Raw genomic sequence first — 27,815 nt, 5'->3', positions numbered from 1 at the left:
CTCCTTTGAAGCAGAAGGTTTGAAAAAGGAGACGACAAGCCAACAGTAAACGGAGAGGATGGCCCTTAGGTTTTTACGTGCTCAACTCTTACATTGCAGCTTTGGATCTCCTACCCGGGTGGTTCATGACTAAAAGCAGGTAAACTACTTCCAATGGACTTGATAACTCACAGGAGCGACGGGAGGGTCAGTGATGTGAGCAGTTTATGAACTGCAATCTCCCCACCAGTCAATTTGAACTGACAGGTCTTTCTGGATGGGGGAGGAAACGTCTTCGAGAACAAAGAAAAAGAAGTCCAATATACTTGATTCAAGCCTTTGAGTATTACCATGGCCTGGATCAGAATCCCGACCAGCGTGTTGCAGAGGCAGACAATGGAAACCCAAAAACACATAGACTGTTTCAAAGGAAACGTGACAAATGTCTGATACGTGATCGGCCTGGAAATGCATGAATATGAATAGAGTCATTTCATTTGTAGGAGTTATGTGAGTCAGAATCACTATCACTAATCTTAAGTACAGTATATCCTACAAACATATGCTGAATGCACCTCATGACTGCAGCTCTCTGATGAAGTCTTATGTCTGTGGAGTTGATCCCAACCTATCTTTCCTCCCTCTGCAAAAACACTGGTTTTGCAGCCTTTTAACCTCTGTCTGTCTGTCTCCACCTGCCACACTTAACACATTGATTAAGTCATGTATTAACTGCTTCATTTTATCTTAGCCATTGTTTCTTAAAGGAAAAATCCACTTGAAATACCCTATATATTGTTTTTAACGCCCTGTGATGGACTGGTGACCTGTCCAGGCTTCTCACCTGTAATGAGCTGGAAAGGCTCCAGCAGACCCCCGTGACGCTGCAAAAGATAAAGCGGGTATAGATGGATGGATTGTTTTTAACTACCTTCTGTCATATGCTGATAATCAATTAGTCAATAACAACCTCTTTAAGCAGAGTATTCTACACATTTAATATATTTTAGGGTAGATGCACCAAGGCAGTAAAGTTAGACAGCACAGGAATTAGAAACAGTTTCTTGTGAATAACATGCATTATGCAACAGTTTCACATCTCACACCTATCCCTACACAAACGTGTTATGCACTGGATAAATAGCAAGTCACTGATATCTGATCTGGGAAATCTCCCATCCTTATTTGCATTGCAAACACTCGCTGGCAGTAGTCCTGTGATGTCCTTGAATTTGTGGGAGGTTGAAGAATAAAAATGAAAAGCTGAGCACATTGTGTATTGGGGAAAGCAGTGGAGTTTTTCCTTTAATTCCCGTTTTAATATGCACTTCAGATGCATTTACAAACAGTGATTGAGTTTGGTTTCTTTCTGATGTATTGATGGAGGCAGATGATAATTCACTTGTTATTTCTCTCTCCTGAACACTCATTCCCTCTGCTTTTAGACCAGCAATGAGAAAGAGGACAACCGCATGAAGAACGTTCCCGTCCCGGTGTACTGTCGTCCTCTGGTGGAGAAAGACCCCAACAGGAAGGTGGGGCATCCACCGTAAAGCTGACGACTGTATCTCTGCAAGTGTTTAGCCCGATTTACTTGTTTAGACTTTAGGTTTTTCCTGTGAGGAAGGAATACGTGTGGAAATCTAAACATAACTTCTTTTAAGTATGATCTTCACATGAGACTTTCTTGCCAAGTGTTTTGTTTTCTGTAGCATCAAGGAGATTATATATCTGATATCCCTTTTTTTTAGTTAAGCATCTGATGTATAACAATACATCCATCAAATAAATCTTCCTGGTAAACTTTTCCAAGAGCTTTAAAACAGTACAATAATAGGATCAATCAATGACAACACCCCCCGTTATCAGCTGCGATGCATGAGTTTAAACGCATGCAAAGCAGCTGGATGTGTTGTCAGTGACCTTGCTCTCTTTAGCCCTCAGTGCTGTTTAATCTGGACGTAGCCTGATGTGTTCACTGAGTCTAAACTAAACATATTTGCAGCTGTGGTGTGCAGCAGGAGTGGACCTGACGGGGTGGAAGGCCGGCAGCCAGGAGGGGGACCCGGCTAAAGCTCCGCCAGGCGTCAGCGACCCCCTGAACATTGAAGAGGACGGGACAGAAAAGAAGAACAGTCACACATCCCCCGAAAAGAGAAAGGTAGAAAAACTATAAAACCTCTCTGATTATATTATATTATTTACTTATCTGCTATAATTAACACAGCAAATGAGATGGAGATTAACAAAGATAAAAGCATACAGTGATATTGCGATTCTTGGGATTTGTACTTCAGTGAGATTGGATCTCAGTTAATACAGTTTACATCTGTTCCCATGGAGCATAATGCAATAAACCACTCTATTTTAGAGGAAATAGCTGACAATATAATGGACGCCGTCTGTCTGTTGTGTTCCCCCTCCTCCCTCAGTCAAAGGAGCTCCAGGAGATGGACTCCATGAACAGTCGGGTGTGGATCCTCACCAGCACCCACTCTGCCAGCAAAGTGGTCATCATTGACGCCAACCAGCCAGGTTCACTGGTGGACCAGTTCAATGTCTGCAATGCCCACGTGCTCTGCATCTCCAGTGTTCCAGGTCAGATGGAGCGAGCTGTTTTAATCCAGTCAGTAGGGATGGGCGGTATGGACTAAAAAATGTATCACGATAATTTCTGGCATTTATCCGATAAATATAACGATAAAAATGACGATAAAAAAAATACCAATTCAACTCCACCTTTTTAACTATGAATCTATCACCACATTCAGTCTTTGGAGCCAAAACACTGCTCTAAAAGATACTAAATGCTACTAAACTACACCAATTAAATTGAATTAATAAAAACCAATTAAATTAGTCCACCTGTACTGCAAAACTAATGACTCAGATCCGCCATGTTTGTTACACAAAAACCTCATTAATGGGAATTTATCTTTCTTTCTTTCTTTCTTTCTTTCTTTCTTTCTTTCTTTCTTTCTTTCTTTCTTTCTTTCTTTCTTTCTTTCTTTCTTTCTTTCTTTCTTTCTTTCTTTCTTTCTTTCTTTCTTTCTTTCTTTCTTTCTTTCTTTCTTTCTTTCTTTCTTTCTTTCCTTCCTTCCTTCCTTCCTTCCTTCCTTCCTTCCTTCCTTCCTTCCTTCCTTCCTTCCTTCCTTCCTTCCTTCCTTCCTTCCTTCCTTCCTTCCTTCCTTCCTTCCTTCCTTCCTTCCTTCCTTCCTTCCTTCCTTCACCTACGTTGTGCGTGGATTTAACGCAGAACCATAAATCCGGCTTTACACAAAAACGTCATCAACAGGAATTTATCGTTTTTACCGTGAGATGACAAATTCTTACCGTGGGGAATTTTTTTGACGGTATATCGTGAACGGTAAAATATCGCCCATTCCTACCAGTCAGTTTCATGTTCTTACATCAGATGTTGTTCAGTGGTGAGACCGACTCGCACTTCTGCCTTTCCGTGTGTTTAGCTGCGAGTGAGAGTGATTATCCGGCGGGAGAGATCGTCTTGGATCCAATAGACGGAGGAGCAGGGAGTGGAGAGGACACTGGTGGGGTGGAGGGTATGTTGGCCGGCATCACACTCGTTGGCTGCGCCACCAACTGCAGCGTTGCCCGTAGCAACTGCTCCTCACGTACTGACACACCCATAATGGACAAAGGACAAGGTGGCCACATCATAAACGCTCCTACAGCTTTGTAGTAATATAGAAAGATGAGAGAGGACTCGAGGCTGCTGACGTGTGAGTTGATTTGACTGATGTCGTTCTGTAGCTCCCGCTGCTCCCCCCATGAACGGGAAGATTCACCCCGCCCAGTCGGCCGAGGAAGCTACAGAGGCAACGGAGGTGTCGGAGTCCACGGCCAACCACACGGAACTGGGATCTGGACCTCCGGGCCCGTTTACTGAGCACGTCTTCACCGACCCTCGCCCGGCTGACAGCTTCGATAGGTAGGAGGTCAAACTCAGTCCAAGCAAAGATGAGACAGCTGGAATTTCTGGGATAACATTTATGAGAATAGTCATCAGCTTTAGCACATGAGCAGAAAAGATGCAGGTTCTGCATGATGCGTTTCCACACAGGAGCACAAGCCAATCCAAAGAGGAAACCTCTCAAACCACAGAGTCAGAGGATGGATGTGAAGAAGCCAAAAACTACACCAGCGTGGCTCCAACAATGTGGCTTGGGGCTCAAAATGGCTGGTAAGACACTGCACTGACATAGTTTGGCTGCACTTTCCACAGTCACTGTTAGGGCTGTGCGATTAATCGATTTTAAATCTAAATCGGATTTATTAATCAAGCCGATGTTAAAAAAAGGAAAATCGGAAAATCGATTTTCCTTTTTTTGCAGCTGGCTGCATTACAGACAGAGCTCGTCTAGTCGTCTTTGTTTGGTCAAGAAAATTGTAAATGTTGTCACTTTACTAAACTCAAGGAGGATTTACAGTATCTTTCAATTGCACTTCATTCCCAATAGGGAAATTTGTTTGATATTTTTCTTTAAAAATAAAGATAAAATATTTGAAACAATTTATTCCATTGTCTTTTGTAGTTTTACCAAAAAAATTTAAATCGAAATCGAAAATCGGGTTTTCAGAGAAAAAAATCTGGATTTTATTTTTGTCCAAAATCGCCCAGCAAATCGTCACTGTCTGTCGGAGTCAAAATGCAGTAAATGTTTATTTTATTTATGTTTTTCGAAGGCTTTACGTCCACTCAGCTGTTGGAAACTGGAAGAAGTGTCTCCACTCCATCAAACTCAAAGATTCGGTGCTCAGTTTGGTGTAAGCAACGCTGCAGACGCCTGACATGTTTACCTCTACATCTATCTGATTTCAGGCTCTGTGAGTGTGTTAAAAAAATGTGCCCAACAGTCTGTGTTTCCTGTCGGGTTGCAGGCATGTGAAAGGTCGTGTGCTGGTCGCCCTTGCTGATGGGACACTCGCCATATTCCACAGATCCGAAGGTAATGGTGTTTTAATCATTTGCTCCAGTCTACCTCAAAAGCTGGATGTAAAAAAAAACAAAAAAAAAACATACTTGTTGCCACTTAATACAGATGATAAAACACTAAACTTCATGATTGATTGAAACCAGAATCTGCTGTCAGCGGTTAACCAGAATAGCTTCACATTTGGTTTGTATGTATTGGGTGTTTATAGATGGCCAGTGGGATTTGTCCAACTACCACCTCATGGACCTTGGTCGACCTCATCACTCCATCCGCTGCATGGCTGTAGTCCATGATAAAGTGTGGTGTGGCTACAAGAACAAGATTCATGTCATTCAGCCCAAAAGCATGCAGATTGAGGTAACGTCTGCACCAGCCTGCTGATAACTTTTACTCATCATTTAGCTGATGTCTGTTCTATTAAGGGTGCATTTACTATTTCATTTTTAATAATTGTAACTTCACTGCCTTGTTGCATGGATTTAGTCTGATTATTTTTGCCTCCTGCAGAAGTCCTTCGACGCCCACCCTCGCAGGGAAAGTCAGGTGCGTCAGCTGGCGTGGATCGGTGATGGCGTGTGGGTGTCGATCCGGCTAGATTCAACGCTGCGTCTGTACCATGCACACACACACCAACACCTCCAGGACGTTGACATTGAGCCATACGTCAGCAAAATGTTGGGTGAGTTTTCCTTGCTCTTTTTGTCGAGAATAAATGAGTTTATATCATTTTGCTAATGTTCCTCCCGCTGGAGCATTTCCACTCGCCTGCTGCGCTTCCCACTCTCACTCTGGCTGTCTGTCGCAGGTACGGGCAAGCTGGGCTTCTCGTTTGTGCGAATAACAGCCCTCCTGATTGGTGGGAATCGTCTCTGGGTGGGAACTGGAAACGGCGTGATCATCTCCATCCCTCTGACAGAGAGTGAGTCTTGGTTTATTCCTGCAGCAAGTAGCTCACAACAAACAAAAATCCACACGTGAACATATTTTTTAAACAGTGATCAGAAGTTAATGAAACATTAAGAATGGCCTCTAATGAGGAAAATACTTTGCAGTTTTGTCTGGATATTATTTAACATTTCTGAGACTTGTTTTTAGTGACCTTTGGACAATGTGGCAAACAAAACTGGCTTTTGGTCTGAATATGAATCCAGCACCTTCACCACAGGATCATTTTAAACTCTCTAAAGTATTTTTAGTGACTTTAATTCTATTTACTCAATTACTTTTTCTTTTCTTTCTTTTTTTTAATTTTAATTATCTGTTATGCAGATAATTAGGAGTAAATTGTGGATGACTGTCATTCATTTTACAAATTGCCTCAACAGTGAAAGTTCTTCAGTGACCGGAACTGAGACTCCACTTTTATGGTCAAAATCAAGTCAAATGAACTATTTTATAAGTAAACCAAGCAACCACGTTCATGCCTCCACTACTGCAGCGCTATTTATCTCTACTCCTCTCAAGCTTCCCTGCTCCTCTCCCAACGACTCCTCCCACCTTCGTTTTTCTTCCCTCCCTCGGTCATTGTGCTCCTCTCACACACTCTTGGTCGTAACTGTTACTGTTGCTGTCCCCTTTCTCCTGCTCTCCCTCCAATCCGCCTCCTCTTCCTCTTCCGTCTCCCAAAGCGGTGGTCCTTCACCGGGGACAGCTCCTGGGTTTGAGGGGTAAGTGGGAGCGCTCCCAACCTCCTGCTGTTGTGGTCTAACTGTTCTCACCCAGACAAATCTCCAGGTGTCTTGAGACGGTGTGTTTGTGCTTTGCTGCCGTCCGTGCTGTTACTCGCACGTGTTTCCATGTTTAATGTGCATATTCAGTTGCTCTATTACTTCTCTTTTATGTGTGAATATTTTGCCGGGGATCGCTACAAATATTCTGTGTAATTTAGATGTTTATTCTTTGATGAGTGGCATATTTTTAGTTATTAGGTGCTTTGCATGCCATTTATTACTGCAATTTAATGCATCAGTGACAAACTTATACTTGTGTGCAAAAAAAAAAAAATCTATTGTTTGCAAAAGGTTTATTTAAGCCGTTTCAAACATTTTTCATGGAATTTTTTTTTTTTGGGGTGTATCACGCTACGACATACGGTTATGAGCACTGCTGACTGATCGGTTTCTTACCTGTACGTTCTTGCTTCTTCAGCGAATAAAGTATCTCCTACATCCTCTGGTGGGGTGATCCATGTATACGGCGATGACGGCTCTGAGAAGAGCAGCGGCAGCTTCATACCTTACTGCTCAATGGCACAAGCTCAGCTCTGTTTCCATGGACACCGAGATGCTGTCAAGTTCTTCGTCTCTGTGCCGGGTTAGTACAAAGTCTGACTTCTCTTTAGTTTAGAGCCTCTGACTTGATATTTTAATTTAGCTGCCATAATTAGACTTGTTTTGTTTCTGCACAACACTGAATTGACATGACGGAGTTAAATCAACTCGAGGTCTGTTATTAGAAGGTAAGGAGTGTAAACTTTTCTTCAAGAGCTTTTGTAAGTGTACAGGTTTACAGGTAATGCCTTTCCTGATATCTCTCTACCTTCTGTTGCGGCTTCTCTATCCAAACTTTTGTGAGCCGCTACTGAGCGGGTCAACACAGTCAAAAACAAAAGACACACGTGGATCCAGCGTCGCCTCCAAATTGATGCAATTTAATAATAATTCAGCATTATACTGTTGCAAAAAGTATCCATGAAAAGACAAAAAAAAGTATTTTAATATAATTCTGCGATCTGCCCTTTGCAGTCAAAAAACTGTCCCGCTTCCCACTCTCACACTCTTCCCTTCATCTGCAGGTGTCAATAATCACTAATCCAATCACTGCAGACGCTCTGACACAAGAAAGGAGAGGCGAAGACAAGGCAACAAACAAACAAAAAATGATTCCTTCTGAACTTATCTGTCCATAATATATACAACACAAACAACACCATGCCCCCACAAACCAATTCATATACACTTTCTTTCAAATAAAGGATTAAGTAAATAAAGTATAATTAGACTAACCAAGATTCATTTTGGCCTCAACACCTTTGGTGCCATCTTATGTTCATACAACATTATCTACATCAACTAACAAATGTCACGCAAACTACTGTTGACAGATGTGAAAGAAGGATCCAAAGAAGTGGATCAGTACTTAGATATTACTGACAGAATAGATACGTGTTAGAAGCAGAGCTTACAAATGGATCAGAGGTAGATGTCTGTAAAAACACTTTGTGTACATTTACAAAGTTAAAATTACTTCGGTTTGTCTCTCTCTCTCTCTATCCACACTATGACTTGAGCAGAATGACAGTTTTTAGGTATGTCAGAGGCTTAAGATAACTCTTTATGATGACATAGTTCGATTGCCCCAAGTTAACTGCCATCTTTCTCTGCAAATGTATTTTCTATCCTGGTTCAAAACTACTTCAGTTCACATAAATATGGCCCTTAACAAAGGTTTACATTTCTTAATATTCAATAACAGGCCTGGGCTTGTTTAAGCTCAGGAATATGCCTTTGAAGATATCAGTATCTTTCAAGGAAAATCAAATATCAAGACAACCAATCAGTTAAAATATTGTACTTTGTCATGGTTTTGAGAAAGAACATATATGTTTCTTTCTCTTATACAAATCTTTACAGTCTGCTGCTGCTTAGAAATGTATGGATACTGACAAGTATTTTATGTGTTTGAAATGTGTTTGAACAGACAAGAAGTTTCACCCTTTGTTTAGTAGAAGATGCACAGGTGATGGACACTTATTGCTCTGTTTTAGGTGTTAAAGGGAACTGGTAGCACATCTGAAACATTGAAATGCAATATTGCAGTTATATAAATAATGAATTTAAATCTTTTTGTGACAGGCAATGTTCTGGCCACTCTAAACGGCAGCGTTCTGGACAGTCCATCAGAGGGGCAGAGCTCCACAGCCCCCACAGAGACGGAGTCCCAGTGTGTCCAGAACGTGCTGGTGCTGAGCGGAGGAGAGGGCTACATAGACTTCCGCATAGGTGAGCAATGGAACCTGTTCCAAAAACAGTGAGCCACAAATGGTTTAGGTGCATTCGTGTTACACAACAAACAAGTAAACCAAGACGCACTGGAGAAAGTGTTTTTGCTGCTGTACTGGTTACTGCTTATTTGAAGGCTCATTAATAATGTTTAGTGTTTTAAAATGAAAGATAAACCACACGTAACATAAAACAGTATAGTCATTAACACTTATTTTTATTATTATTTGAAGAATCCAATTAGATTTGCATATTTTCCTTTTTATTTTATTTATACAATGAGTTTGATCAGTGATTACTGCCCTCAAGTGGTTAAAACGAGGAACTACTGCACATCATTAACTTTACCACAGTAAATGTCTATGATATGATGTGATATCAAAAAAGTTGTTTTTATATAACTATAATCAAATTTTCCCTAGTTTTACATGCTATTAACTCTGTAGTCGTTCTCCAACATGAAATTATTTGTGCATTCACACACAGGCTACTAATATTTTTCTTACTCAGATGTGCATGAAAGTGACAGACAGCAACAGAGAACTCCACCTACAGCTCAACCTACTTTAATAGTCAACTTATTATTGGCAGTTAATTTGGGTCAGAAGAAGATGTTGCAAAGTGTTGCATCTAAAAATACTCAACTAGTTATTATTGTTAATGGTGTCATCCATTGTCAGAGCAAATCATGTGTGAAACAGTCATGCTTGTTGCATATTAACTACTGAGGGATGCTTAAAAGCCATGAAGCTTGACCTTAAGTGACTCTGTTCTGAGATGTTCCAGGAGCTCACTCAGAAATTAAAGTAACATTTAATGACAGTTGTCATATTAACTGAAGAGGTTGCATGTATAGAAAGGACTTGAATATGAACTTGATTGTTTTCTGCCCTTGAGTAACCACAGTGAGAATTTGCAATGCAAAGATGAATTCAGTTTAAAAACAGACACAACTGAAAAAGGTACAAAACAAATGCTAGGCTCTTTGCATTTAATGCTGTTATTTGCCATTTTTCTTAGGGGATGGAGAGGACGATGAGACCGAAGAACCGGAGAATAATGAAGTTGCGCAGATGAAACCTGCTCTGAGTAAAGCCGAGCGAAGCCACATCATCGTCTGGCAGGTGTCTTATGTACCTGAGTGACGCCTAAATCTGCTTTAACAACCCACCTATTCAACTCTTTGAAGAAGTATCGTCCTAATCCCCCGACGCTTCCAGCCACCCAGACCTTGTAATTATTCCTGCTCATGTAAAAGTTCTCTTTTGGCTTTAAAACACCCCTCGAAGCCGCGCATCCCCCCCCCTGTAACTATTATATCCCCTTCTGCCCTGCCACGTTGTAACTTTATTGCCTTGTAAGTACCTCCTCTGATCTAGTTATCTGCCTGCCATCCTTTTTCTGTCCCACACAGGGCATTGTAACTATCGTCATGAGCCTTGTAACCCAGCCTCATAACTACCTCCCTCCTCCGCATCGATCTTGTACCTACCTTTGAGCACACTGTATCTCCTCCTATATTTACCTCAACTGTCCTGCATCTGCCCCAGTTACTCTTCATCTTGTTCCATTCAGTTCGTCATCTGTGGAAACTCAACATCAAGTCAAAGCAAAGCCCACAGCCCCAACATGCATCAAATGTACCAAACAAATAAAGGGAAAAACAAAGAAACGAGCAGCAAACAGAACAATGAGCTAGGCTGACTTGCATTTCCACCAGAAACCTGGTTTTATCAACAATCAGCAACTGATTTATCTATGTATGCCATTGATGTACAGACGTGTCAGGCGTTCATGTCGAGTCTTTGACAAGTGTTTTTGAGGATGCAACATACTGAAGCATTGGTTTATCTTTACAAGTGGAGTTGATGGTAAAGGTGTCTGGCTTTGTGAAAAGTTGGAGGGTGAAGATGAGCAAACATGAAACAAACAAAAAAAAACCAAGCCAAATCACTTATCTCTCAGTCACCCCGATTTAAAATGTCCCGATTCAGGTTGTGTTGCATTAGTTTGTGGTTTTGAAACTCCAGGATGCCAGGAAACAGCCTGATGTGAGTCAAAAGGTCAGAGTTATGATCCAACGGTTGAAGAGGTTCTGTTTAAATGAGTCAAGGCTTCGGTTCTTAACTCATGTCGCTCTCTGACTGGCTGCTGAAGGGACAGTACGGTGTGAAGCAGGTGTGGCATGTTGTTATATGTACAGGAATTCATGTAAATCTCAAGGTGCACTGAAGCCCCACCTCTTTGTTCAGTATGAAGATTTGTGCATTGATCTCTGTGTGGATTAAATATTAAACATATTTGTGTGCCGACAGCAATCTAGTTGAGTGTGGTGGTGTTTCATTGTCCATCCAGCAAAATATTTCACAAAGCTCACTTTCATTATTTTTACAGACCCAACATATAACTGATAAAAGCATGAATTTGACTCAACTGCTAAGGTTTTTATTAAAAAAAAGATGATCAAGCAACATTCATAGTCATTCCACTTCAGGAAGGAAATTAATCCAGAAAAATGCATGAAATTACAAACCAGAATAAGAGTCACAAACTCTTGGAAAGCTGGGAAATCTACATTTTATACATTCAAATACTTCCAAATTATACATTTTTAACCTTCTAGATAATTAGAAACTGACGATACAGTTAATTAGAGAATGACGCCGTAAACCAGGAATGAGCGTAAAGGCACAAACTTTAGTTGTTTAAAACTTGCTCCCATCTTGGTGAGGGTCTTAGTGCAGCCGGATATTAACAAGTGCTGTATTTTCTCAATATAAACTGCCAGGAACTTTTTTCCCTCCCAAGTGCCAGTAAAGACTAATTTACTGTATGTGCCAAACATACTGTAACTAAACTGGATGCAGAAACTGGACAGTTTTGTGATACTTCAAACTTTACCCCATTACAATGAAACAAATTAAATAAAATTATGGAAAATATTAATATAAGTTACAGAGGCATTTAAATCCAGCCATTTTCCCGATGTGTGATCTCTTAATGAGTAAAATTAATCCACAATAATTTATTGATTCAAATCCATCCTATTCCTTGAAAGCTTAAAACAGCAGCTACTGCTGCAAAACTAATATTTAAACAGAAACTGTGATGTTCCTTACCAAGTTATTGCTTTCTTATTGCTTTTAAATACATCTTACCATCCTTCAAGTAAAAACAGAAATGCAGCAATGCAAAGATCATCCTTGTTCTCCATGAGGCTACAAACTACTAAAGCCTAAAAGCATTTGTTTGAGGTATGACGTGGTCCTTCTTGTGATCACACCCACACTGAGACTCCCTGGTTCACATGGGGGACGGTGTCTGCAGAGCTCCTCTAGACCGTCAGTAGATCCAGTGGCTGTTGCTGCTGTGCCAGCGGTGGAGTTCATTCTGACGAAACCACAGAGAGATTTCTTTCTGGGCACTCTCCACAGAGTCGCTGCCGTGAATCACGTTCCTGCAACATGGAGCCAACAGGAAACCTTCAGGACTTAAGACCTTTGCTTTAAAATTAAGCACTTATGCTCATAAGATGTTAGCATATAGTTCAAGACTGTGAAATAGTTTCAAAAAGTTCAATTAGCTTCTAAAATTCTTAACCTGAAGAGCGTGGATAATGTCTGATCGTTTTATGAAATGGATTGATCACTCATTAAGACTGCCTTGAACTCCAGCTGGTTCACATTCACCGTACACGTTTGTTTGGGGACGAGTTCCTTAAACATTCACAGGAAGTCTGACTTATAAACAGCATTGCGATTAGAAAACTGCAAAACCTATCTTGTTTTACTTTTGCTTTTCTTCAACACGACATGATTCTTTTTTTTTTTTTAAAAAAGGTAGCTGTCAATTCAGAGATATTGACTAAAATGTTTTTGTCATTCTTCTGTAAAGTAAAACACAGTGAACATATTTAGCTCAGCAAAAAAATGACTCTGAGGTCATGTCCGTATCTTATATGATGAACTGATAAACCCACTCCACAATTTATCACAAAGGTTCAAAATATGCAAGTAACGCAGTCGGCCAGCTGTAGCTGAGACTGCTGTGATCGCGGTTTCCTCCAGTGGAGGAAAAAATGAGTATGTTGGCTCTTACTTGCCCACTTCCACACAGAAATCTCCTCGGATGGTTCCTGGCTGCGAGTCTTCAGGGTTGGTCTCGCCCATCATCTTGCGAGCAGTCTTGACCACGTCCAAACCCTGCCACACCTAAACAAACATGAGAAAGTACATAACTACAGCAGAGGTTTAACATGCAAATCAGCTTATTACTTAGAAGACAAACTCGATAATCAAACTGAATTATCATACTAGTGAGAAAAGACTTATGTGTGGTCTGTGTAGATGTTGGGGAATCTCACCATGGCAATGACGGGTCCAGAGTTCATGTAGCGTATCAGTCTGCTGAAGAAGGGCCTGGTACTCAGATCTGAGTAGTGTTCCTTCAGAAGGTCCTCAGATGCCTGGTTAACATATGCAAAAAAAATGAAAACAAAAGCATACTTGGTTCAAATATGACAGCTTTCAATTATTATGGTAAATAATAATGTTATTTATTTAAACCTCCAGTAAAAACCTCTTTTCATCTGAAGATGTTAACCAGTCACACCTGCATAAGTTTGAGGCCCACAAGCTTGAACCCTCTCTTCTCAAAACGACGCACAATTTCTCCCACCAGTTTCCGCTGGACGCCATCTGGTTTCACAGCAATGAAGGTGCGCTCGTTCACCCCCGTCCAGCCTGGAGTGCCACAACATGGAAACTTTGAGCTTACACAAACACAAACTGTGAACAAGAGTGGCCACCAGAAAAGTGAAGCAAACCCACCAGTTATTTGAAGGTTTGTGTGAACATCTCACAGGGTAGTTAGAATAGTTAAACACTGGATTTCATACAAAAACACATGCAACTTCCATCACTATCAATATCACTGATGACAACAGAACCACTACAACACCCAAACAATCAAAACAAAGAACATTATTATACATTTAACAGAACAAAATGGTTGAATAAGTATCAGAAATAAAAAATATGGTATTCAAACATCTCCATCTTTGACAAAGTCATTGTTTGGCAACACAGAAGGACCACGGTCCAATACTAGTCTAAAGCCTAATACTGATTGATTAATGAGGCAGAAAATGAAGAAGGAGAATGCAATATTATCAATTGGTTTAAAAGACTACCCACACATTATATATATATATGTATATATATATATGTATATATATATATGTATATATATATATATATATATATATATATATATATATATATATATGTACACCCTGTGGGGACCAGGTTGGACAGCCTGGAGGCGGTGGCTGAACAGAGGATGGGGAAAAAACTGGCGGCCATGTTGGCCGATCCGTCCCATCCACTGCACAAGGAGCTGACGGGGATGAGGAGCAAATTCAGCGACAGATTTGTCCTCCCCCGTCAGACCACTAATTTGGACAGTCATTTATTCCTGCTGCTCTCCGACTCTACAGCCAAGCGTGGCTTACATTTGTCTTAGTTAGTCCCAGACTGTGGAGTCCTGGAGTAAGCTTAAATGAGAACGCCTCATTAGCTTAAGTGGGAACACAGTCTGTTAGCTTAATGGTGCTCACAAAAACCTGGAATGGAATTGAGGACAGTTTTGCTGGAGGGAATTTTGACACCAAACATGACTGAAGCTAAAAGAACACGCTCAAATAACTATACTGAGTATGAAAAAACTCTACTTAAACAAATTGTGGGAAATCATGCTGTTATTGAAAGTAAAGGTCATAGTGCTGCTATTGAACATAAGAAGAGGAGTGCTTGGGCTGCCATTTGCAGTGAATTCAACTCAAATGAAAATGAAAATCTAATGAAATTAGAAGAGAGAGCTGTTCAAATAAAGATGCAAGAGATAGCTATGTAATGTAATGAAATATGTTATGAAAATAAATGTTTTCTCACTTGACAAGAGTGTGAGTTTTGTAGTCACCACAACCTACATTTTAGAACAGCCTTGGTTGAGTTTCTCATTTAATTTTTCAGCACACTATTTATATATGTTGTACACAACAAACACTATTAAGGCAAAAACAAGCCATAATCTATACATTCCATGGTTAAATGTATCTTTTTTCTAACTGAAGTGCTGCAATGTGAAAGCAGCTCTGAGTGCAAGTCCTCGTTGGTTATTTTCTGCCACCGGCATGGGCACATCTGGATCATTCTGGTCTTCCATTGGAGGGTCAGGACAATTATGCTGCTTCAGGTAGTTGTGCAGCACAGTTTTAGCAATGATCACCTTGCAGCATCTTCTTGGCTCAAAACGAAGTGTATTGCGTAAACACTGGAATCGATTTTTCCACACTCCAAACATACGCTCGACCATCCCTCTAGTGCGAATATGAGCTCTGTTGTATCTTTGCTGCTCAGTTGTTGTAGGATGTGGCCAAGGCGTGAATAAATAGGAGCATATCCACTGTCACCAAGTAGTATTCCAATATGTTGCCCTCTCTCAAACTGAGCACACAATGAAGAGTTGTGAAAAATCCTTGAATCATGTGTTGCTCCTTTCCAACGGGCAACAATGTTTGAAAACTCTAAATTTGGAGTGCAAACAGCCTGAACATTGATGGAAAACCAGTTCTTACGGTTCCTGTACTCCTCGGCATCAGAAGTTGATGGACACTTGATTTCAACATGACATCCATCAATACAGCCAATCACTCCTGGGAAGTTCCCATATTCGTAGAATCGCACTTTATAGTTGGCTTGCTCAGCAGCATCAGGGAACTTAATGTACAGGTTTCTCAGTTCACAAAGGGCACTGCAGACATTGTGAACTATTGCTACACACTGTTGCTTTGCTGACACCACACAAATCACCAGTTTCATGATGAAAGATTCCAGATGCCAAGAATCTCAAAGTGATCAGAACTTGGAGAGAACTGGGTACAGGCCTTCCTCTTTGAGACATGGAGGAAAGTCTAGACTCAAGCAAAGTAATTATCTCCAGTACATCTTCTTTGTACATACGAAAGCGGTCTCGGAAAGTTATTTCATCAAACTGATTCAATGGATGACTCCTATCCACAAGTATTTGTCTGGCTGGCCTCTGTAGCGAATATTGGTCTTCATTTAGATATTCCAAATACTCCATGCTCCCAAACCATCTGTGCTCCCTTTCACAAACAGTACTAAGCCGAAGTTAAACCTGCCTCTTTGCAGGATTAATATAAACTTCAATTTAGTCCTAGAGTAGCTCTAATCCACCCTCTAGCAATTGGTTTTGTTTAATCCAGAACAGACTAAATCTATGACTATTTTAAGATATGTCTGTGCAAGTGACTTAAAGTTAAGCCAGCTCAAACAGCATTTTAGTCTGAGACTAGGCTTAAAGCCTTGTCTGTGAAACCGGGCCTATATGTATTGTTGCATTGCCGGCTCTGTTTTTCTGTTTGTCTTCCTCTTTTCAATGTCATGAGCTGTTTGCCAACAATCAATCAATCAATTCAATATATATATTCAAGGATTCAAGGAGTTTCTATTATCATTCCAACACATTTTAGACATGACATGGAGGGAAATTTGTATGTGTATGTATTTTGAAAACATATATTTGGGTATTTGAAGTGAGTACTCACTTAAAAACACAACCCTTCCCTTTTTAAGCCTCCCAGATAACGAAAATATGTCAACGACTTCAAACTTGCAGGGAAGTGTAACATCACAGACCCAGAACAGAATAGTTACCCTGCATCCCCTTATTTAACACACCCAATGACACACATTTGAAGCATTTTTGATCAACACGTCACGTTAAGATCATGAAATAGTGTCAACTTAAAAAAAGGGGGAGAATATAGCTCCTTTAAGTAAAAGTGCATGCATTGGTTACAAGCCTGTGCGTGAAGAATAATCCCCTTATTGTCCCAGCATGTAAAACCGTTCAGACTGTTGCAGCAGGTGCTCACATTGTTAGGCTATTGAAAACTGTACTGTGAGCAGCAGCTCTCCCCCTCCAACCCGCATGGGTCTCCTTTATATTTTACCGTGGGTTGTCTCGTCAGATTCTTCAATGCGCGCATGTTTTTGCACCAAATCTTCCAGCTCATGCAGATCTCTCCTTGACCTTTTTTTCGGCCTCATTGCGGCGCTTCTCCTGCAGCAGCCTATCAGCGCTCACAGCCTGCACATGAGTCCAAATCTTACCAACTGCAGCTCGCTAATACACGACCTATTTATAGGATGATGTCAACTTTTGAGGAGCGTGGACGTGTAGCAGCATTAAGGCTGATTTATGGTCCCGCGTTACACCGACGCAGAGCCTACGCCATAGGCTCTGCGTCGGTGTAACGCAGAACCATAAATCAGCCGTCAGCCTCCGCAGGCGCACAACACATAACCACAGTTTCCAACCATGCAGTCATGCTGTTATTGTTGAAGAAAAATTTTAACGAAAAGCCTCCACTTGGGTGTTATGGGTCACACTTCCAAAGCCTATACTTTTTAAACAGTTTAGCACGACTGTACCAGGGGGTTTCTGTCTGCAGCTAGCCGATGAGTTTGAGACGTCCGCCCGACATCTTCTGGAAAAACAGAATACCATCCGCTAAAACTACAACCGAGAGAGCGGGTGAATCACAGACAGCAGCACACATACTGATATGTTACCAACCTGACCGAAAGACGTATGCAAAAATTGACAGAACGAGGCAAATCATTGTCGGTGGAGTACCAGCCGTCTGTGGGAATGAATGGCCACACACGTACTACACATGCGCACTACGTACGCTTGGACGCACGTTGCCTAGCAACGCGTTGCTAGGGAATATCAGAATAAACTTTCCTGTTTCAGATCAGTCAGGAGGATTACCAAAATTATTTAATTTTGCTAAATGCCATAATGATGAGAGAGATAATTTTATATGACTTTCTTTGAAGTACAGTAGCCTATATATATCATGAAAATGTGACATTTGTCAAAGGCGGAATAATAAAAATATTTGTATTATTTTATGTCAGAAGGAGATCACTTGGTTCTTTCATGCACTGAAAAAAATAAATCTAAGCGCATGTAAATATAACATATTTAGATCTGTGATATTAACAATTAAAAATGAAGTTTGCTGCTTTACATGAATACATCTAGTTTTGAACTTAATCTGCATTTGTTCAACAAACATTGTGCATTTTTTTCCTTAACAAGCATCTGTAATCCCAGGCAATCTTTTCATTTACACACAGACAACAAGCAATGATCTTGTTGTATTTACCTTTCCTTTAACCATTTTAATCTATTGGGCAGATTGACCAACGTTTTGATGAAACATGCTTTATTTATTTTATGTAGAACACAACAGTAAAAAATATCTTGCTTGATCTACTTTAAAAAAATTAAGGCGACTTTTTCGCATGAGATTTTTATGTAGATCAAGATAGTCTTTGTATAAATTACTCAATTTTTAGTATGTACAAAATTCATTTGCAAGTAAAGTCAACTTAATTCTTTTTTTTCCTTTTTTTCTCTTTTTTCCTTTTTTTTCTTTTTAAAGTCAACTTAATTTTGATAAAAAAAGTAAACTTAACACAATTAAGTTGACTGTACTTGCAAAATGTATTATTCACATACATAACATTAAGTAGTTTATACAAAGACAAGTCTTTCTTGATCTACATAATAATCCCATGCAAAAAGTTGATTTATTTTTTTTAAGTAGATCACGCACAATATTTGTATCAGTGTGTTGTAATCTGCAGTGTAACATTACTATTCATCTTCCCCTCTCTCTCTAAATGTTTTTGATCATGTTATTGATTAGCAATATGGCATTATTGACAGTTAAACACTGAATAAGAGTTTGGTCAAGTAACTCTTTAGTCGGCAGTAAACTCAGTAATCCTATGATTTTTAAGTGTTAATGATGAAACTGCGACAGTGCAGTGTTTTTTTCTGTGGGTCAACACAGCTGTTACGCTGGTGTGAGACTGTGTTGTCTGGAGGAGACTTGAGTAGACATGAGTCTGTGTTTGTGTTTGACCTGACACGCTAACAAACCTGTGAATATGATGAAACTTAAAATCACATACTGTATATTTGATGTAATGAATAAATGTTTGTTTGTCTTTTTCATATACCAGTACTTCTCTCTGGCAGGATTGTCCATATGGTAGATTCTTTAAAGTGGAATTCAGATAATACAGAAACTCAATTTTTCAATTGTTGATCAAGAAAATAATAAATATTCTCTGTTTGAACCAATTTGTTTTCTGTTTTGGTTCATTGGTGTGGCCAACTAAAGTTTAACTCTGCAATCCACCCCCTCCTGTCACATTATAAAAGCTTTTGACTACATTATTGAGTTACAATATCACATTTCTCAAAGTGTAACATAATGCAAATCAAAAGCATGTTACAATTGAAAAATGTAAATATGGACATTTGTCATCATCACATCTACAGTTTTTGAGCAATCATGACACCTCAGTCCAAAACAAAGTGTCAGCATGTTTCAGTTAGTAAATCAAAAAATGTACGGAAAACTTGTAAAGGTTTCTGGAGTCTAAGTGGCAGCTATTTTATGTGTTTCTTATCTTTACTCTGAAACTGTAACCTTTTACAGTTTGGACTAAGACAGCTGAGACAATCTGTGTGAAACTAAATGAATTTTAGGAGGTTGAATCTTGTGTACTCCCTTGTATTTGGCCTTTTACTCCAACCAATCATCATGCTTCATGCTGAAACCTAACCAGCCATCCAATGAGCTGTTCAGTCAGAGGCAGGAAGAATGACTCACACTTTTTCTATGTTAGGAAAATATTCACATCATGGAGAATAGGGTATGCTCAAAGCTGACGGAGAAAATGTCTACCCAATGTCTACAAGCACTATCCCACTGTGATGTCATTAGTGTAAGATACAAAAAACCATCAGTACAATTCACACACTTAAGTTTATTACATGTGCCATGAAATTGTCATACAGTTAAGCAAAATAACAATTTACATGATGAACGCTGAAAGATTTAAAGAATATTTAACTTTCACAGTTGAAATGAACACAATGAACACATTTAGGATGATTTTTACAAAATAAACACGTCGTATTCTATATAAAAAGGAAATTCATATATTAGGTTTACTGGGAGTCCAGACTGCTTGTGAGTATTTTGGTTGAAGGGCTTTAATACTTCTGAAGGTCTTTGAAGTAATTCATTGTGTGTTTTGTTGCAATCCCCTGTGGACACTATCTCCAGGGCCTGGATACAGTATCCAGCCCACAGAGATAACCTGGTGACAATGCAGATTCCCATGTTTCAGATAAAAACAGTTCATGTCGCAGTGTGCTCACAGTTTGATCCCTGGCAATGAGACATTCAGACGTTTTTGTAAATAGAAAAACATTCCTGACTCGATGGAAATAGTGAGGGCCTTAGGAAATGTTTTAATGTCCAGGCTTGCTGCACAGCACAAAGCAATAAATACCTAAATGTAACTTTAGTTTTCAATTGTTTGATTTCTTACATCCAACATTTGAACAACTTAATCTATAAAATCAACTATATTCTGTGACAGTTTTCATAGCACAATCTACTGTGGTCAAAGTTCAATGGCTGTACATTTTTCTTGATAAATCTTTCTGCTCCACCTAAAGACTTTGTTATTGAACCTGATGCAAGATGCAGCCCAGATGGTCTTAGTATGTTTGTTTTTGGTTATTTGCTGAAACATTACTGTTTCAAACTTTTACACTCAGCAGTATGAGTTGAGATCACTTGACATGTCAGCCCATGGTCTCGTTCTCTCCATCTCCAAGCTTTCTGTCTTTATGATGAACGTATCGATGCAAAGTAAAGTTGACGGTGAAGCTGATATTATTGTAGATGTTTGTTTTCCTTTGTTTTACTGTTTTTTAATCTGGACATTTTCACTATCATACACGTTGTTTTTATTTCTTCTATTGGTTGCTTTTCAGTCAGACATCACTTTGACAGAGTAAAATAAAGAACATTTCTCCAAAGAGTGCAGGCGCCATCATGATGAAGATGCAGAGGTGAGACACGCAAACACACACAAAAAAAACCTTAAACACTGATTTCAACAATAAATACTCATTCAGCTCTCAATTTAATTTTGAGTTTGACTCCTTGTTCAAGCATATATACTAAATATATACTTTCTTATGCCTAAATATTTCCTTTTTCTCTGTGGTTTTCCTTCACATCCTGTTGGATATCACAGATATCAAGTTCAACCCAAAGCTGACCAAGAACCACTCCTCCTCAATGAACCAGCATCACCAGCATGTAAACGTACTAACTGTGATGTTTCTTCTTGTTCTCCTTTTCCTTCCAGCTCCTTTGCCAGACTGGAAGTTCACCATACAAGAACCCACTGGACTTTAAGCTCAAGGAATCCTGCACCCCAGCTCCTTCAGAATAAATGTTATGACTGCTTTTTACTTTTTAAATCAGCTTTCAATAATCTTCCATTAGTATTTGTGTGAAAAAATACCAATAATTAATGTCATTTTTATCATCTTGTTAAGCATTTGTTTCTATGCTGGTACTGCAAAAAGCTAAAGTAAAGTTTTTACATTATGGAGTGGACAAATATTTCACTAATTTATGTAACTTCTAACTGAGCATTAGAATAACTTTGTAAAGCAGTAGATGTTAAATCACAGACTTCACTGGGTTAAAATAACATAACGTTTTTTATCTTTTATTTTCCACGTTTAAAATGACAATAAAACACATTTCACTTCTCTTATATAGGGCTACTGTACATGACAATAAAATTGTGTAACATAAATTTTTTTTCCAAAAACATATTTGCCTTATACCATTTTTGCTGTCATTTGAATCAAATTAAGTCAATTTTTAAGATCTCAAAAGGTTTAGGAAAAAGTGAAATAATGCTAGTTATAACCTTACTTTTTAATACTTGGATGAAAGTAATTTGCATCGAGAGATTTCTCTTTGGAGATGCTTTGCCAGACCTTCACTTGCTGCTGGCTTATGGGCTTTTCTGCCCTCAGTTTTGTCTTTGCAACTGAGAATCATGCTCTGTTGGGTTGATGTCAGTGTGTGAGTGGCCAGTGAAGAATATTTAACATGACATGAAATACTTTAAAATGTATGCAGACCACTATGAACTGCTGCACCACAATTGTTCCAGGTATGTTATCAAATAAAACCCAAAGGAGCTGTTTAATCCCAAATTGAATATTTACCACATCTAGATTCGCAAACACAAAGAGAGATTCATATGAAACTGATTTGAGTCCAAGATAAAGGAGGACTTTGAGAGACATCAGTAACCAAAGATATGTGATAGTTGAGGCTGTAAACCACTTTATTTTCACACAGCTGTCCCTTCTTTCCTCTGCCTCTCCTGTTCCTGCTTTTGGAAATAGTCTTTGCTGAGCAGCACATCCCTCTTTAAGGGCAAAACTGGCTCTTCTGCCACTGCGCTGCCTTCTGCTTTACTGCGCTGGGCCAGCAACATGGCACGGAGCAGGGGAGGGTAGGGGACGGAGCGTGAGGGCGGCTCAGGGAGAGGCTCAAAATCCTTAAACTTCTGCTCCATGTGTCTGGGAATCAGGCGCCAGTCGTGGTACATCACCTTCTCCACCTCCTTCACCTCGCTCTCCTGTTTTCCTGTCGAGTTAAATTTGTTTGCAGGAGAAAAATAATCAGTTACTATTCATAATACCAAACTAACAATGGTAAAACATACTTTTAAATGTGTCTTTTTGGACACAAATTGTAGACAATGTATTAATAAATCTAAAGCAGCAGCGTTTTAAAACTTGGGTCACAATTCTTAAGCATTAAGAAAAACAATAAAATGCTATCAGTGATGTTTGTCATTTCTGGAATTCTTAGATGGGTCCAATAATATACTGAAAAAATGCACACACAAACATATATCTAAATGCAAATAAATAATCTAAAACCATTTGACCCTTGAGAGTTCGTTTTCTATGGAAAAATGTCATGTAATTTGACTGTTTTCTACATCCATTCAATAAGGAACCTATTAAAAACAACATGCTGTTCTTTTCAGTCATTATTGCAGTTCCAACATCATCAGTGCTCTTATACATAGATGTAGTTTATAATGGATGATAAACCAGGTTACCATCAATGTGTTGCTCAGCTCTGCTCACATAAGATAAACATAATCTAATCATACCTTTATATGTGAGCACCCCCCATGCTTTGCCATGATCCATGTTCTAGAAAAACACAACAAAACAAGTAATTTGGTTACAGGATATATTTAATTCTAGACCCGTTCAAGAGCAAATACGCCTTGCCCCACTAAACTTCTACCAGTTTAAATAAAATAAAAAATATATAAATATGTGGATTTGCTCTTTGATGGTTTTAGTATTGTTGCACCATTAGTGACATTTTGAAAAGTAACAAATGTCATCTATCAAAACTAAACATGCTGTAATTTCACATTTTCTGTGGAACATATTGAGCCCTAATGCTGTTTATTCACAATTACTATAATTATTTCAATACATTAAAGGTGGATTATACTTCACTTAAGAATCATATACGGTATCTTAGTTCTATAAATCACATTTCTATTCCAATTCATAGCCTACCTTTGAATGTTGTGAATGTTTCTAAAAAGCTTTACCTGATGATACATACATGATTACATGATAGCAATGCATTGCGTTTATATAGGATTTCTCAAAAACACAAGTTATGAAGTCACTTGTCCAACCTAATGAACATTAAGTATAGAAAGACCCATATCTGTTACTACTAACTACAGTGAATCTAAGAGTGGATTCACTTTAATAATAAATAACTTTATTTATCGGTTAGGAACTTCGTTTGTGTAAAAGCATCAGCATCAGTGCGTGTACAGTTAACATATGTAACAGGACAATACAAAAACAAACCACACAATCAATGTAAAGCAACATCCATTGGGCAATCACAAGTACTGCTGGACTTAGATGCTGTAAACCCTAGCATAGATAAAATAAGAGAGAACAAAGAGATAAATATAAGTCCCCCATTAAGTGCATAATAAATACAATGATTTTAAAAATATGTTTAAAAGTGGGTACAAAAAATAAATAGGTAAATCAGCTATTTATGAGTCTGATGGATGAGAGCACAAAGCTTGACATGGCTCCGTTTGTCCTGAATGTTAGTGATCTGTATCTGTGACCTGAGGGAGGAGTTTATACTGACTGTAGAGTGAGTGTGTGATGTCTGAGGCTTGTTGTCCCTTTCTTTAGTCCTTCTGTTATAGATTCCGATCAGTGATTCCTGCTTCTGTCCAATTATTTTACTGCTCAATGTAATCATTTTGTTTAATGGATTGCGGTGAATGTTAGATAAAGATCCGAACCAAGCTGTTATGTTGAAAATTAAAACTGATTCAATGAAACACTGAATAATGCTGTCAGGACTGATTGTTGGACTTGAAGTTTACAGAGTTTTCTAAGAAAAAAAGAGGCGTTGCTGGCACTTGAAAATGGATTCAGTGTTAGGTTAGAAGGTGAGCTTGTGGTCAATTACTGTCCCCAAATATCTGTATGTATCTTACATGAACATTTGAATGGATTTGCTCAGTTCAATGCTGAATAAATGTAAACATTGTCTACCACAGGGCAGCTGTCCCTCTCAGTCTAATCTATCCTCACCTTTCATATTGCAATATTGTTTGGGGGAGTACATTTACAACTACTCTCCATAAAATCTTAATTCTCCAGAATCGTTTTGTAAGACTTGCATCTCGATCTGTCTGGGATGCTACTGCTGCCCCTTTATTTAAAAATATCCAGATTCTTACTATTTATGACATCAACAGTTACCAAATATGCATTTTTCTTTACAAGATATTTTCCTCAGAAGGAAATGTTCCTGAGCACTTTAGGTCATACTTTGCTACAAACTCTCAATTTCATTCCTACTCAACACGGCAGGCCCTAGCCCTACATCCGCCTAAATGTCTGGAATCTAGAAGCCAATTTCTGTTTAGGTTTAGAGGTGTCAAAGTCTGGAATAGTTGGTACCATATTGCAAACAATTGTAGGTCCCTATCCATCTTCAAAAGTCGCTCAAGAGAACATTTAATTCAACAATGTAGTCAAGAAAGCTCTTGCTTTTCCCACTGTTAATGTTTCTTTTGTACTTCATATTCTGTGTTGCCATTTGTTCAGCATAATATTCATATTTTCATGATCATGTGATCATAGGTCTACAGTAATTTTTTATTTTCATTCATGTTCTGCATGCAATTTTTATGATGTATTATTTATTTTTATTTTATGATTTTGTATCCTCATAACTATATTGTTAAATGTTGTTAGGTGGGGGCTCCTCATAAGCCTACTGGCTTATTCGCTCCTCCCTGCACAGTTTCTTATTTGTGTGATGTTATTTTTTATTGTATGTGCTAAATAAACTAAACTAAACTCAGGGTCTCCTCTCACCTCAGCTGTGTAGTCCACCTTGACCCTGCTGATCTCCCAGTAACTGGGCTCTGCATGCTCCTCCAGCCAGGACTTGCGGGTGAACATGCGGCCCACTCCGAACAGCCGCATCCCCGCCAGCAGGGAGAAGAGGCGGCTCTCCCTGCGGACGTCCGGCCAGGCCAGCACCGGCAGCATCTTCCCGGTGAGAGGCCGCCTCATCGTGTCGTAGTCCAGGGAGAACTTCTGGGACTCCCGCGGCCGGGACTTCAGCTCCCTGTACGCCCGGATCTTCCGAGCCATTTCTGCTATGAGGCGCAACCTCTTCTTCTTCACCATGATTGCTGGGTGTACAACAGAGACTCTCCTTACGATCTGCACTGACAGACACTGTCCTCCGTTTATTTCTAAAGCAGGAACTGAAGTTTGGTCCACCAACAGCTCGCTGTGCTGTGAGAAACAGACACAATCCTGTCAGCAGTCAACCCGAGGGGCGCTTAAACACGTTTTCCTGGCTAGTAACCTGAAAAATAGTCAAGGTGGCCGACAAATGTTAAGCATAAAATATTGCAAACGTTGTTCACGTCATAAGATGATTATACAGACATACCTGAACGTGTATTAAATAACAGACTTCTATTTGACCTCCGTAAGCGAGGGACGACTTGGTGCAACCGAAAATAGTCCCGTGTGAACAAGTGTTCCTTAGTTCCGCAGGTGGGATATTTAAGCTGTGATAAATCACAAAAGCTACTGCATTTGCAGATAATCATTCAAATTCAAAATGATAAAATTATAATAATATTAATACCAGACAGGATGCATAACATTGAATAAGGACATATCAAAACAGTGAAACAGGCTCTTCATACTTTCAGCAAGACGGCTTTTGGGGGAGGTTAGAGGTGATTTTGAAAAAAAAAATATTGAAAGGCTTTGAAAGTATCTAAAGACTTGCGACGAAATTATGAAAATAATTTAAGGCAAGGCAAGTTTATTGTATAGCACATTACAACACAAGGTAATTCAAAGTGCTTTACATCAACATTAAAAGTGGCAAGACACATTAAACAGTAAATAACAAATAAGATGAAATAAAATTATAAGAAAAGAAGAATTAGAATCAGAATAATGTTTATTTGGCAAAGTCAAGTCAAACAAGACATGGAATTTGAGTCGGTTATTTTTGCTCACTGTACAGTAGATAGACAATGGCTCTTATTAACATATATACAATTTTTGTGAAAGATGCAGCAGTATGAGGTAGACATGGTTATTGAAAGGTGCATCGTTACAGCATATGATTGTGGTTATTTTTATTATTATTATTATTATTATTATTATTATTATTGCACAGTGATTGATTTCTCTGAAACTCTATGAGTGTTGAAAGTTTATCAGAGCAACAGATTGGGGAAGAAACTGTCTCTGTGTCTGGAGAGGTAAGATAAAAGAAAAGAGGTAAAATAATAAAAAGCACAAGTTGTTAAAAACTAAGGGCAGTAGAGTACAGCAGGTAGGTATTTAATTTAAGAGTATGCTTCAGTAAACAGTAATGTTTTTAGGCCTGATTTAAAGGAGCTGACAGTTGGAGCAGACCTCAGGTCTACAGGAAGTTTGTTCCACCGGTGAGGAGCAGAATAACTGAACGCTGCCTCTCCTTTCTTGGTTCTGGTTCTTGGGAACCACAACAAACCAGATCCAGATGAACCTCGGGGGTCTGGGAGCTTCATAGGGAACTAACAGATCAACCATGTATTTTGGTCCAAGACCATTCAGGTCTTTGTAGACCAGCAGTGAGGTTTTAAACTCTATCCTTTGACTCACTGGAAGCCAGTGTAGTGATTTCATGACCGGTGTAATGTGGTCCAGTTTCCTGGTGTTTGTAAGTTTTAATTAATATTTAATTATGACATGGGAATAACAAGGGCAATTTTGTATAGTTTCTTTAATAAAATGGTGAAGAAGCTGCATATATTGAAAACAGGTACAGAGAAGTCACTATGTAGAGTGAGGTATTGTGGTTTTTGATTGGGAACCTGATGATCCTTTAGGCTCCAAAATGCGGTGGGTTTGTTCCTCTAGTCCAGTGGTTCCCAAATGGGGGTACGCGTACCCCCGGGGGAACGTGAAGGCACTACAGGGGGTACCTGAGATTTTAAAATATACATATATTTATAAAGTAGCATCCATGCAAAAATCCTTTAAAAATAAATATTTCATAAATAATTGAGGAAAATATAAGTCTAAATTCATAAAATTAATTTTATCTTCAGGAGTAGGCTATTCAACTTATTACCCTAAAACCCCAGAGTCTCCCCCACACCAGGATGGTTCCACCTAACCTGTCAATCACCTGGCTTCACCTGTCAATCACTTGGACCAAAGATGGAGTCGTGGTTGAAGCATAGTAGGCCTGTGTTGAAAAAATCGATTTCCC

At 39.2% G+C, this 27,815-nt stretch overlaps 3 protein-coding genes across 21 annotated transcripts in view; 1 reads left to right on the top strand and 2 right to left on the bottom strand.

The window, feature by feature from the left end:
* mapk8ip3 (mitogen-activated protein kinase 8 interacting protein 3) overlaps positions 1 to 11,246 on the top strand; it is a 34,507-nt gene extending 23,261 nt beyond the window's left edge. For 12 of the 16 annotated variants that reach the window (XM_061710902.1, XM_061710907.1, XM_061710906.1 and 9 more), the window contains 15 exons: positions 1,425 to 1,514; positions 1,985 to 2,140; positions 2,412 to 2,577; positions 3,447 to 3,644; positions 3,751 to 3,928; positions 4,061 to 4,180; positions 4,684 to 4,764; positions 4,879 to 4,946; positions 5,143 to 5,291; positions 5,442 to 5,613; positions 5,740 to 5,853; positions 6,563 to 6,601; positions 7,083 to 7,247; positions 8,789 to 8,935; positions 9,956 to 11,246. In XM_061710902.1, coding sequence (XP_061566886.1) covers positions 1,425 to 1,514; positions 1,985 to 2,140; positions 2,412 to 2,577; positions 3,447 to 3,644; positions 3,751 to 3,928; positions 4,061 to 4,180; positions 4,684 to 4,764; positions 4,879 to 4,946; positions 5,143 to 5,291; positions 5,442 to 5,613; positions 5,740 to 5,853; positions 6,563 to 6,601; positions 7,083 to 7,247; positions 8,789 to 8,935; positions 9,956 to 10,080 — 1,968 coding nt within the window. In that variant the 3' untranslated portion in view covers positions 10,081 to 11,246. The remainder of the gene's footprint in view (positions 1 to 1,424; positions 1,515 to 1,984; positions 2,141 to 2,411; positions 2,578 to 3,446; positions 3,645 to 3,750; positions 3,929 to 4,060; positions 4,181 to 4,683; positions 4,765 to 4,878; positions 4,947 to 5,142; positions 5,292 to 5,441; positions 5,614 to 5,739; positions 5,854 to 6,562; positions 6,602 to 7,082; positions 7,248 to 8,788; positions 8,936 to 9,955) is intronic. The other 4 variants (XM_061710905.1, XM_061710908.1, XM_061710896.1 and 1 more) reach the window with 2 other exon arrangements.
* A 118-nt stretch (positions 11,247 to 11,364) lies between these two features.
* Positions 11,365 to 17,681, bottom strand: nme3 (NME/NM23 nucleoside diphosphate kinase 3). Of its 2 annotated transcripts, none has more exons than XM_061712048.1 (5): positions 17,600 to 17,681; positions 13,547 to 13,677; positions 13,299 to 13,400; positions 13,034 to 13,146; positions 11,365 to 12,392 (listed from the first exon to the last, which is right to left on the bottom strand). In XM_061712048.1, the coding sequence occupies exons 1-5, from the start codon at positions 17,643 to 17,645 to the stop codon at positions 12,278 to 12,280; spliced, it is 507 nt and encodes a 168-aa protein (XP_061568032.1). In that variant the 5' UTR covers positions 17,646 to 17,681; the 3' UTR covers positions 11,365 to 12,277. The 2 variants fall into 2 exon arrangements, with proteins under 2 accessions (XP_061568032.1, XP_061568031.1); XM_061712047.1 differs by lacking the exon at positions 17,600 to 17,681 and adding an exon at positions 16,974 to 17,132.
* Positions 17,682 to 21,618: 3,937 nt separating this feature from the next.
* On the bottom strand, positions 21,619 to 26,059 carry mrps34 (mitochondrial ribosomal protein S34). Of its 3 annotated transcripts, none has more exons than XM_061711933.1 (4): positions 25,986 to 26,059; positions 25,397 to 25,825; positions 23,122 to 23,164; positions 21,619 to 22,583 (listed from the first exon to the last, which is right to left on the bottom strand). In XM_061711933.1, exons 2-4 carry the CDS (start codon positions 25,712 to 25,714, stop codon positions 22,285 to 22,287), a joined length of 660 nt encoding a protein of 219 aa, XP_061567917.1. In that variant the 5' UTR covers positions 25,715 to 25,825; positions 25,986 to 26,059; the 3' UTR covers positions 21,619 to 22,284. The 3 variants fall into 3 exon arrangements, with proteins under 3 accessions (XP_061567917.1, XP_061567918.1, XP_061567916.1); XM_061711934.1 differs by having other exon boundaries at positions 25,397 to 25,820; positions 25,986 to 26,044; XM_061711932.1 differs by having other exon boundaries at positions 25,397 to 25,898; positions 25,986 to 26,041.
* Positions 26,060 to 27,815: the final 1,756 nt, after the last annotated feature.

This window comes from Cololabis saira, chromosome 21 (genome assembly GCF_033807715.1).
Source record: "Cololabis saira isolate AMF1-May2022 chromosome 21, fColSai1.1, whole genome shotgun sequence".
Classification (NCBI taxonomy): Eukaryota; Metazoa; Chordata; class Actinopteri; order Beloniformes; family Belonidae; genus Cololabis; species Cololabis saira.
The sequence above is the reverse complement of the archived record's forward strand: the minus strand, read 5'-3'. Positions and strand labels throughout refer to the sequence as shown.